General features: G+C 37.5%; 1 protein-coding gene across 3 annotated transcripts in view; it reads left to right on the plus strand.

Annotated features, from left to right (window-relative positions):
• Positions 1–11,095, plus strand: part of Sestd1 (SEC14 and spectrin domains 1) — a 74,125-nt gene extending 63,030 nt beyond the window's left edge. For all 3 annotated transcript variants that reach the window (XM_005373367.2, XM_013512590.1, XM_005373365.2), the window contains exons 17-18: positions 733–854; positions 3,716–11,095. In XM_005373367.2, the coding sequence (XP_005373424.1) occupies positions 733–854; positions 3,716–3,845 (252 nt within the window). In that variant the 3' untranslated portion in view covers positions 3,846–11,095. The remainder of the gene's footprint in view (positions 1–732; positions 855–3,715) is intronic.
• Positions 11,096–12,665: the final 1,570 nt, after the last annotated feature.

A 12,665-nucleotide genomic window follows, 5' to 3' on the forward strand; every position in this document is an offset into this window, starting at 1 on the left:
TATATATATATATATATGTATATATATAAATATATGTGAGTATATATATATATGAATGTATACAATATGTGAATATCATTATAATTATCATATGTGGATTATAACCAGTTGTCAGCACATATTATTAAATATAAAATGTCTAATTAGATCTTTATATCAGTTACATGTTTGTACTCTGTATGTTGTTTCAAACTTGCATTTTGATTATTTTTTATTTTTTATTTTTTGGTTTTTGGTTTTTTTTTCCGGTACCGGGAATCAAACTCCTGACCTTGCACTTGTCAGGCAGGTACTGTGCCGCTGAGCTAAATCCCCAGCCCCGCATTTTGATTTTTGAAGTCTCAAAATTCCTTAAGGACAGAGCCTGTATCTCATTCACATCCCAAGTTGCTAAATATGCATACTGTCCAGCAAAGTGTTTAGCGAATGGCTGCCTAATGAGAGAATGCTTTAAGCATAGGTTGAACTTATTTTCCAAATAATAATCTTATTTTTTTTTCTTAAAATCACCATTGACTTTTTATCCTCTGATTATATATTGTGAATAGGAATTAATATATTTCATTTTGTTATTAGAATTTCTTGAGCCAACTTCACAAGTCATAGATAATTTTATACAGTAATGTATATAAATGCTGAAAATAAAACAGAAAACACATCTTTGGTTTTCTAACTCTGCATGAATGTGCTTGCGTCTCTCTTGACTGCTGTCACCTTTTTCATTTGTTGCAGATTTTGCAAGACTGTCCAGAAGAGCCCGAGACTGTTAATGATGAAGAGCAATTTGATGAGATTGAAGCAGTGGGGAAATCTCTTTTGGATAGGTTAACGGTTCCTGTGGTTTATCCTGATGGGTATGGTGCAGTATAATTTTTTTTTTTATTGGTGAGGTCTTAAAGTGAAGCGCTAAGAAAGGAAAAAAGTCAAGTAAATTAACTTCGGTCCACGTCTTCAGTTGGTTTAAGCTGAAAAATCCACACTCAGCTGTTGGCAGCAGTCACAGTTGGTGCTCGCTTATGTCAAACGTGTTGAGTGCCAGCTTCCTGTAGAGCAGTAATCACTGACTAGATTGAGACTTCGGGCTTCATTCAGAAAAGAGAGGCCTGGGAAAGGGACTGATGTTTAATGAACTCGGGATATGTGCCAAAAGCCAAGTTGAACACTTCTTTATTACTTTTCTTTTGGTAAGAGCTCTTGAGCCCAGGACCATGTACATTCATGCTAAGGAGCCATGTGCATTGATGAGAAAGCACACTAGACAGGTGCTTTCCCACTGAGCTATACTCCAGACTTTTTAAATTTTTATTTTGAGACAAGGTCTTGCTAAGTTGCCCATGGCCTCCAATTTGGTGTCCTCCTGCCTCAGCCTACCATCTAATAATTGGGATTTCAGGTGTGTATCTTTTTATGTTAGGTACCTTCCTGTTCCTGGGAGAAAATACTTGACATGCAGGAAGAGAGGTTGGTTTTCATTCAGGGCTCAGCCCAAGCATGGCCAGTTGGTTGCAAGACAGAAACAGCATGGGCCTGGTAGAGAAAAGCAACTTACCCCATGGCAGCCATGAAACAGAGATGGGAAGAGCCAGGGACAAGAATACACCCTTCTAGGTCACACTCCCTCCTGACTCCCTCTTCTGGCCACCCCCCAACACACCCACTCTTAGCAGCACATTCCACTATCAGCTCATTAGTGGGTTAAGTCACTGACAAGTATAGCAACTCCATGGTCCACTCACCTTCCACAAGCCCCACCTCTGTCCAGGAGACTTTGGGGGACGTTTTAGATCCAAACCATACTACTTGGTATATTCCTGCCTCAGCCTCCTGAGTATCCGGTGTTACAGGTATGTGCTACCATACTGAGCTGTCCTTCATTACTTTTGACCAAACAATATCAGGCCAGTATTCTTACTCATGATTTAAAAGTGAAGAAACTGAGGCACTGAAAATTAAGTAAGGTGACGAGAACTTCACAATTGCTGTATGTTAGAGTTATGTATGATCTCATATCTGTCTGACTCCAAGCCCGTTCTCTGTTTGCTGGGTGGGCTATATGACATCTGATTGTTTTCATGTGTAAAATCTGGCTCCTAATCCCACCATTTTATCCATTTCAAGTGGTCAGTGGTGAGAGTATGAAATAATTTGAAGCAAATATGTGGACCAGTAAAAGAATCAGATAGAGAAAATCCAGGGGATATTTAACTCGAATGGTAGAGGAACTGAAATGTGGGGTAAGAGTCTGAGTATCCTTACTGTGTGGCAGAGCGTGAAGGAGGAGGATGTGGACGGGCACTGTGTCCAGCAGTAGTACCATGTGTAGGTGAGCCCTTCCCCCTCGAGGGGGAGCTGTGGAGCTAAACATATAGGAGGTGGACAGTACAGGTAAAACACAGTAGCAAGCACACCAGCACCCACTTTTAATATTTGGGAGTGTTACTTTTTATTACATGTTTTTATTCCCTTCCCTCTTGAGTGTGGAGCTGTGGAGCTAAACATATAGGAGGTGGACAGTATAGGTAAAACATACAGTAGCAAGCACACCAGCACCTACTTTTAATATTTGGGAGTATTACTTTTTATTACATATTTTTATTAAAGATACGCATGTAGATTTTAGGTATTTTGTGACACTAAATACATCTCAAATTATCTCAGTTCCTAATTATTGATATAAAGCAATCAGTTTATGCTGTATAAAGTTTGAAAGATTATTCAGATTTATTTTTTATACATTCTCCTGGTAAAATAAAAGAAACTGATCGTTTCTCTGGATTCACTGCTTGAGGGCTCGGATTCAGATCTTGACTTTACTACTTTGTGATCTTGGTTAAGTCGTTAAACTTTCTAGTCTTTAGATTTTGCTGTTGTTTTTTAGTGGTGCTGGGGAGGGGACCCAGGGCCTCATGCATGCTAATCATGTACATTATCACTGAGCTACATTCTCTGCTCTAAATGAAGAGTTACACCACAAATTTCCAAAAACTCTTCTAGCTCTTAATTTTGTAACTCTGAATATAGTATCTTGCAAGTTAAAAAAAAAAAACTTTCATCTATTAATGTATCAAACTATGTCTTAATATCAAAAAGGATATTTTACTTGCACCTGTAGTCAACAGTTGGTATAATTATCTTTAACCAAATACATGTACAAAGTAAATGTTCGCACATGCTTATGGACCAAGAATTGAAAGGCCTAAGTATCATAAGTATGATATGGCATCTGTACCACTAACACATTTTTCTCTTCAGCACATATGATATTTTATACCACTTTAAAATTTTTTTCCTGTAGAATTACTACTCAAATGGTATAATCTGACTTTTTTTTTTTAGGTGCAGGGAATTGAACTCAGGACCTTGTTCTTGCCAGGCAGGCACTGTGCCACTGAACTGTAACACCGGCCCCTCAAATAGTATAGTCTGAATGAAATATTTTTTTATTTTTTTGAGACCAGGTCTGGCTATGTAGCTCAGGTTGGCCATGAGCTCACTGTATGGTCCAGGTTGGCCTCGAACTCGCAGTGATCCTTTTGCCTCAGCCTCCTGAGTGCTGGGTGTTACAGTCGTGTGCCACCATGCCCAGCCTCTGAATTTCTAAGTATAGGCCTCATCACAAAGATGCTTCTTATGATGATATTTGCTTGTACTTTGTACCCTGCAGTTAAATGAATTTGTATTAATCTGGGCTTTTTTTCCTGTCTTTTGATTTTAGAACCGAGCAATATTTTGGGAGTCCAAGTGACATGGCTTCTACTGCAGAGCACATCAGAGACAGGATGAAACTAGTTAGTCTCAAAAGGCAGCAGATGAGACATCCTGAAATGGTGTCCACAGAGAGCTAATAGCTACCGGCGTCCCACAGATCCGCAGCTCATCTCCTGCATGTTGTCCGCATACTGCAGCACTCACCCCAGTACGTTAAGATGCATCTCACAGCAGGATAAGCCTCGTTTCTTCCCACCCACATTTCTCTCTCCATGCCAACACCTCACAACTACCAACGCATAATTATTTAATGTGCTTTGAGCCCATAGACTCCAGGTACCTGAAAAGAAGGAACTGTAAACATTGCACTGAAAACTCGCTTTGGAGCATTACCCGACCTGTCGTTTGCAGATGAACAACTGATAACAAGCTTTGAATGGTGCTAATAAGAGTTTAGGAATTCTCTCTTTTAGAAAAAATGGTTGTCCTTCCTCCCCAGGTGATGTAGTAAATTTAGATTGTAATTAAACTATTATTAGTAGACAGTGGTGTTCTCAAAATTTTACTTGGTAACTCTTCAGAATCGATTATTTTTATTGTGTCAATATGGAGAAAATCCACCAGATCTTTGATATATTACATTCGTTGAAGGACATTTTCTTATTTGTATCGATAATGTATTAAAACTTCTTTGTGCTAAATAAAAGGCTTCTATGAACATCTTATTTAATTTGGTAGTTATATCCTATCTCCAAACATGAGTGCCTTACTTAAAAGGGCATTCTTAAGATTGTGGGGGTGATTTAATAATTGTTTTTTCATGGTGATTGCATGTGTCTTAGCCAGGAAATTCATATATAAGCATGTGTATATAATAAATAAGCATGTTTTATCATGAAGAATAATTGTGAAAAATTAGATTTTTAAGGACATTTTAATAATGGAACACTGTTTCTAATTTTTCTCTTCTTCAGCTTGAAAAATACTGTCCAAATTATTAACTACCCTGAAGATACTGTCTTTGGGGAAGGAGGGTTAAGGAAGAAGGCATTCATAATTACTTCAGTGTAATTAATCCTTTATATCAGAATAATCTTTCTGGAACTAAAATAGCAATTGTTAATACAGCTAATTTCTCATGACAGACTAGAGGCGAAATCAGTTCTGAAGCAGTCTAATCACAGCACTGTACAACTCCTTTAGAAATAAAATTTATCATAAAATGCTAGTCCTTTTATATTTGTATTTAGTTTCAATTGTAAAATGCATATAATTTCATTTTTGTGGTAATTTTTGTTTCAGATTTTTTTAAAGAGTAAAAAAGATTTTAGGCTTGTGATCAGTATAAAATCAGGCAAAGAATCGTGTGCTGGTTCCTTTTTGTGGTCCACAGACTGGCTCCTGTAACCTCTGCTGCAGAAGCCGCCCTGAGTCTGCTGGCTCCTGAAGCCCCTTCACTGCCGGACTTTGTGGAGAAGTCCACACCCACTGCCCCACATCCCCAGCACTCACTGCGCTGCCTCTCCCTGCCGGCTGGTTTCACATGGCACTGTAATGACGCTGTCCTCTTGAAAGTCAGCAGTGGTTTCCAGTTACCAAATGTAGTGTTTTTTCCTTGGCCGGCATTCCGTACCTTTCTCTTTTCCTGTAACATTTGACCATTGGCCAGCCTTTCCTAGACACCAGTGCCATAACTGTGAGCATAGTTCTGTAAGTCTTGCTTAAAAGATATCTTCTAAACATGCGCTGTCTGAGAGTCCATCCTCAAAATGCTGTGGCTCTAAGTATCTCATCCTCAGGCCTTGTAGTTCACCTGTGTCCTCCATTACCGTCCGGTTCCGAATACCAAGTTTACACTTTCAGCTGCCTACTTTACATGTTAGCCTAGAGGAGAATTTATCATACCTGCCACTTTTCTTCTCTTGGAATAATTTGGGTTAATGGTGCAACCTTTTTTCCTACTCAAACATGCCAGGATCTGAGGCAAAATTCAGCTGTTCCCTCTTATGCTGCCACTGCTTCGAAGAGCATCTAGGAAGTTCCTTTTATACTTGATAATGCTCTCAGCCTTTTAGGGCTTTATTCCTATGAGTAGGAGCTTTTGTGCTTCTTCCTTTTAGTCTTCACTATGGTGCTAACCATGTTCTACGGTGTTTATGTCTCCTCCTGCTATTCTGCAAGCTCTTTTGAGGGAATGATATTGTCCTACTTGTTCTAATTTCAGGCTTTTGCTCATATGTAATAGACACTCAGCTCTCCTACCTTGGATTCTATTGTAAGTATTCAGAGTAATCCCTCTTGTATTGCAATCTGAAGTATATTTTAGCGTGTTTATTTCCTAAAATTAGGACTGACTCGTCAACGAATTGACTTACAAGAAAGTCATTTGGTATTTTACTCACATAGGTAGCAACTTTGGATATTTAGTTATTATATTCCATATATATTTCTTCTACTGGATTTCAGAGTCATTAGAATATTTCTATTATGACTTTGCTAAAAGAGAAACTGATTTGTTTATACCAACTACTTGTGGACTCCTAATTGCTGAATAAAGTAATTTTTATATATCTTAAGTGCTTCTGCTCACAAAGAGTAGTATAAGGCAAAATCTGGATGTGTTATTTGTAATCTCAGTATTTCACATGAAACTAGCTCTGCTTTTAGAAAATGCAGGTTGTTCTTCATTTGTAATTCTGCTGCCACTTCCTGTAAGCGTATCTGCATGCACAGGTGGAGTTAGGGATGAAAACTAGCAATGCCCTAAAGTGACGTTTTTCAGTATGGTTATAGTTTCCTCAGAGTACCTGTGGAGAGAGTGGCTGCAGTCTGTTGGAAATCAGACATTCTCTGTCATGAATTAACTTTGGCTCGCAAATCTAACAAAAAAGAATCACTCATTTGTATCTTATTTATGCCACAGCCTCCCACAGTACTTTAGCCCTTTTATGGGAGTTACTCAAATGTTGGTTGGACTAATATTTTGGTTTGGTTTGAGGGACTCTTTTTCCTTCTTACTGCATATTTGCTCCTGTATAAACTCAGTATAAAATGGCAGTTTGATGTATGTTCTTCATACATGTCTAACTCCGTGGGGTTGTGATGTAAACATGATAACATTGTTTTAGATCATTTTGGCTTTGTTTGCAGCCCTCATTATTGGTGACCTTATTCTGGTAGGGTGACGCACCGGTAATACTGATGAACCTACTAAGCCTGCCAGCTGGGAAATTGATGATGACTCTAGGTTGCATTGCTAGATAAAAGATTGGGATGCTTCCTTCACTTTAGAGTGAATTAAATTGCCCATTAAGCTTCCAAATACTACCTAGTCTTAATGTGTGTGTTGCTTCATAACCTTGTCAGCTGTTACTAGTGTCATACTTCTTAATACACATATAAAAGTTACTGTTCTGATAGTGCTAAGCAAAGCATGTTCACGGATGTAAACCCATTATAACTAGTGGTATGATTGTGAGGTTAGGTGAAAATGTGCAGTGTACATTTGAAAAAATAATTCAGAGTTTTCCTTCCCTGTAAGTTACTTGCCCATCCTTACGTATTCTCGTCCTCACATCCTACCTACAATACACAGGACTATAGTAACATAGCATGGCTATTAAAAACTAAATATACCGTCACTACTAGAGTGCACTACATCTTGAACCTATAGAGATGATTCACACAGAAATAAGTACCAGTACATACTTCATCTCTGGTAATGAGACGTATAATTATGGTATCTTTGTTTAGGGCCCTATAAAAAAAGTTCTGTAGGACTGAAAAGATTTGCTGAACACAGATGAGCTGCTAACCTAATGAGTAAACTTAACCAGTGTTAACTTTCAGCCCTAGAAATACGGAGTTTTATTTGGGAATAGAAACACTCTAATGGTATATAGGCTAACAAATACCTTAATGAGCCAAAATGAAGTACAGATTTAACATTTGGCTTCATTGTGTGCCTCAGAAAAGTCTTGGTTTTCCTAAGAAGCATAACTAGCGGCAAGAATTGTAGAGAAATGGTCATAAAAGCTAAAGTAACTGTAGTAAATATAGCAGAGTTTGAATATATTACTTGACTTCAAAATGTGCCTTTGCCAATTACTGGGACCTTAGTATACAAAAAAAATCAGTGAATTTCTCTGAGACATAAAATAGGGAGCTCATCAAGTAATTAAAATAATTAAATCATATAAAGATAATCAAGTCAAAAAGCTATACAAAATGGAAATATCTTTTGCTGTAAATATCTTTTTGTAGTAAAAATTGAGCATTCTTTAATCTTGCTGTGTCTCAGAAGGCAAGCATGGGATGGTGGGAGAAGTGGCAGCTTATGTTGACCACCCCTTTAGCTTGATCTCCCCTTCACTCACCCCCATTTCACTAATGCAAAGGAAAACATACACTCAAAATTACATAGCTGAGATACTATGAGTCGGTGAGCTTATCAGTATTAATAAGGCTTTGAAAATGACAAATTTGCTGTTTTATGGGAAGATTATGAACCAGTAAAACAGAAGACAGGGGTATCACCTGTTCTGAGGCTGCCAGGGTGACACAGCTCTCAAGATAAAACACAAGTAAAAATCATAGTTGGAGTGTGTATTAATAAGTCAGCACGAACGTGTAGAAATAAGAAAGTATAAGTCTGTTGGGATACTTATAAAGTAGTCCAGTGATGAGGTGAAAAAACATGCATTAAGACCACTATTTGTGCTGGTTATGGTTAGAGAACAGCTATCTTGGCAAACTCAGGTACAGATAATAAACAGAAAACTAGTCCTGTGATAGACTCAGAACTGAGGATATTCCACAAGTTGGCGTAAATACAGGGGAGCCTTAAGACTAAAAAAGGTTCGTGGATACAGTGCTGAATGTGAGTCAACAGCACAGCAGGAGTTGAAGGCCATTTGAAAGCTTGAGAATAAACACTAGTCCTTGTACTTCAAGAAAAAGCAGAACCTGTACCAGGACATGAAGAACTTGGAGATGAAAAGGAAACCAGACCTGTAGCTAAATAAATTGAAAGTCAATGAGTCTTTCAAGAATCAAGATTATTTTTGTGAGAACTCTTTATAAGGCAGTATATAGCATATAATTCCTGTATGTCATGATATAAGCATTCTTAGCACACAACTAAAAATAACCACTATCTGCCAGCTGTTGAGAGTGGTGATGAAGGGTTTTAAAGTCAGGCATGTGGGAAACTTTCTGACGAAAGGGCCTCTGAACTTTGAAGTGGGTTCCTAGTAAGCCTCAAGGGGGCACCTCAGAAGTATTTACAAGTTGAATGCCATATTTGCACTGTGTCCAAATGCAGCTCTCCTTAGAGGCAGGAGGATTGAGATGCCTCCCCACTGAGAACGCAGTGGCCCCTCACCATACATGATCCAGCCTCTTATCTTTTATGGTACTATGATTCCTTTTCATCTAGATGTTAGAGTGAGGTCACTTCCTGTACTTAATTTTTTTCTTTATTGTTTGTCTTAAATCTGGTGTTAGTCCCACATGACCAACCAATTTGCTCAGATTATGCAATCAGAATAGATGGATTTTTTTCACAGATGTGAGAGGATTAAAATAGCACTTTGGCAATTTTGAACCAGAGTAGATTTGAGAACTAATTGCTTACCTTCCGTAGTCTAGACCAGTGGTGGCAAACCTGTGCCATGAGTGCTGAAGAGGACTGTTTATATCATCGAAAGCTCTAAAATGCTCACTTGTCACTGCTCTAGATTATCCTCTCACAAGCTCGTTAGAGGAACTTGAGTTTCTGAATTGACACTTGGAAGAATTTGATGATTGCGCTAGTATGAGACCAGCAATGAAGTTCTCAGCATTTTTGGTTGTGTTTTATTAAGGGAATTAGGAATGTGTATTTCCCAGTGTTTATTATAAAAAGTTTCAAGCATATAAAAAATAATTTTGTGATATACTGCCTAGATGTTAGTTACTAACTATCCTTGCTTTATCATGTATGCATCAGTTCATCAGTCCAGATTTCTAATGAATTTAAATTCCAGACACCTACACTTCCTACTACATAGTTCAGCATATGACAAATACATATAGTGCTATCAAGATAGAAAACAGCACTCTAGAAAGTTCCCATGTGGCCCTTTCCAGTCAATCCTTATTGTCTGTTTAACTTTTAGAGGTAACCACTGTTCTTTTTTCTACCATAAGTTAGAATTTCTGTTCTTCAACTTAATTGTAAATAAAATCATATCATATACTCTTCTGCAAGGCTTCTTCACTATCATAGTGATTGGGAGATTTAGCCACATAGCTGGGTGTACATTAGTTCACCCATTAAGTCACTTGTGACTGAGTAGTGTTCCATTCATGGTATATTGTAGTTGGTTTACACAGTTTCCTTTTGGCTACCTGGACTGTTTCCAGGATCAGCAATTATAAATAAAGCTGCTGTGATCATACTTACATAGGTCTATGTGAACATAAGTGTTTATTTTTCTCTTGGGTAAATAGGATTAGAATTGTTTGATTGATTATAGAGTAGTTTTGAAAGAAAACATTTCTTTTTCAATGCAGTTGTCCCTGAATTTTATATTTTGGGTGTGTTAGAAAGGGATACGCTATTTTTTATGATCCATATTGAAATATTAGGAGAAGTAGGTTTGGGGTAGAAATGGTTTCATTCATGGTTAATAGTTATTTGAGGGAAGCAAAGACTTGTCTGCCCGAAACAGCTCCTCAAAAGGTTGCTATGCTTGAAATTTTAGCTTTAGTTTTTCTCCTTGAGAGGTTAAGCTCTGAGCATGGTGATATATTAGCTAGAAGAAACAGCACTGGTTTGTTCATATTACTAACTTTTGCCACCCGTTTTCAGTAAGTAAAATAAGACTCTCATCATTGAGTAAAGAGATACTGTTTGTTTGTAGAGTTGGAGGCGGTAGTTTAAAAACACGTACCAGTAGTCAGTCCTCGGGTACAACAGTGTGAGAGAGTCTCCTGGACAGGGACATCCCCCAGATGGTGGTCGGAAAAGCAGAAAACAGGGTGGGAAGAATTCTACCTCACAGTTTTGCATAGGGGATAGCTATGCTTTTGCAGGACATTTTAGCCTTTAAAAATAATATTTTCAATGTTGCTCTTTTATTCAGTACAGTACTACACTCTGATGACTTTCTTCTTCACTGTGTTTAATCCTTCCTGCCGGTTCTATTATGTAAAGCATTCACCTGTATTAGCCTGTAAGATTATAATCATATATATGTTTCCAGTGCCCATATTCAGAGATATTTGTGTATGATTTATCCAGTCTTTCCTATTAGATTTTTAAGGGCTGGGAAATTTGGCTTCTACTGTAAATCCTTATAATGCTCCATACATTGTAAATATGCAATAAAAATGTTTAAAACTATAATGGCATTTTTGATATGTATTTCTATGTTGTCACTTTGGAAAATAAGTTTGATTTCTGTTAAAGTGCATAAAATCTAGGGAAAATTAAGTTATACTTTGTAACAGCTAATGAATTCTGCATCTTTGAATTTAATTATTTGTAAAAGATTCTTTTTAATATATCTTCTGAAATCTCTGACTAAAACAAAAATGTGACTTCTTTATTTTGAAGTAATTTGTAATCTTAGAAAACAGAGGCTTTTTCTTCCATCTCCAGCGGGTACAGACCCTTCCTTCAGGCTTGGCACAGAAATTCAGTCTTTTCTGTAGGCCTTGCATTATCAAAAATGGTTTATGCTCACAGAAGGTAATATTTAAATTTCCTGTGTCCCTACCAAGAAGTCAGTTGGTTTTGGTTTTTGTTTACTGGAGCTGGGGGTTAAACCCAGAGCCTCCCACATGTTAAGTAGGAGCTCTATCACTGAGGTGCACTTCCATCCCAGAAGTCAGTTTTTTTTCCCAATGCTGAGGATCAAACCCAGGCTCTAGTACTTACCAGGGAAGCACTCTACCACTGAGCTACATCTCCATCCCAGGAAGTCCTTTTTAAGACAAAAGTATGCCTTAAACACACAGAAAACAGAGTTAGCCACATTTAAAATAACAAAATCGTCATAGTCTATAAATAATAGCAGTTCTAGAATACCTATCAGGAATTTTGGATTGCTAGTTTGGAAATGGGCAAATGAAGTTAAGTACATTTGCATGATAATTCAACACATAAACAAGCTAGAGAATACATTCATGTTAACAATTTCTTTTACATGTTAGTTGCAGTACCCATCACACCTAGATTTCCCATTATACCCTTTGTATAGGAAGTATGATTGAAAGTGTGGGTATTTAAATTAAACATTACCGTAAAATATTCACTGCCATTAGTCCCATCATTCTTGCCACTTTGTGAGGAGTTCTGGAAGTCCTCTTACGTGTCTGTTGTTGGACTCTTGAAGCTAACTCAATGTCCTGAATCAATTCAAAACCTTTACCTTTCATAGTCATTTTGACTTGGCAGGAGAGCCAGAAGTCTCATTTTGCCAGATTTGGTGAATAAAGAGGTTGAGGGCACACCATAACGTTTTTACAGTCTTGCCTTTCCATTGGCTGACACTTTGGCAGCAGCATGCACTGTATTTTTTATCACACATTGCAAAAGGCATAAAAAAGAACTTCCAGAACTGCTTCAGAAAGTGGCAGGTATGATGGGATAAATGTGTTCAAAGCAAGGGCAAGTATTTTGATGGGTTGAATGGCAAAGTGTCTTTTTTTTTTTTTTTTTTTTTAAAGAGTAAAAGAAGGATAACAATAATAGGAGGGGCTTACCAAATTACAGACAAAGTGGTAGGAAATTATCAATGGTTATTGTTTTACATATTGTTATCTATAAGATAGTTTCTCAGGAAATCAAATAGACAAATGATAGTGAGTTACAGACAAAAGAGGTAGGAGATTATCAATAGTTGTACTATACTTAGGTATCTTCAAAGTGGCTTCTAAAGAATATAAATGGAACTATACTTGAGTGACCT

The sequence above is a fragment of the Chinchilla lanigera genome, unplaced genomic scaffold, assembly GCF_000276665.1.
Source record: "Chinchilla lanigera isolate Chin_1 unplaced genomic scaffold, ChiLan1.0 scaffold00002, whole genome shotgun sequence".
In the NCBI taxonomy this organism is placed as follows: Eukaryota; Metazoa; Chordata; class Mammalia; order Rodentia; family Chinchillidae; genus Chinchilla; species Chinchilla lanigera.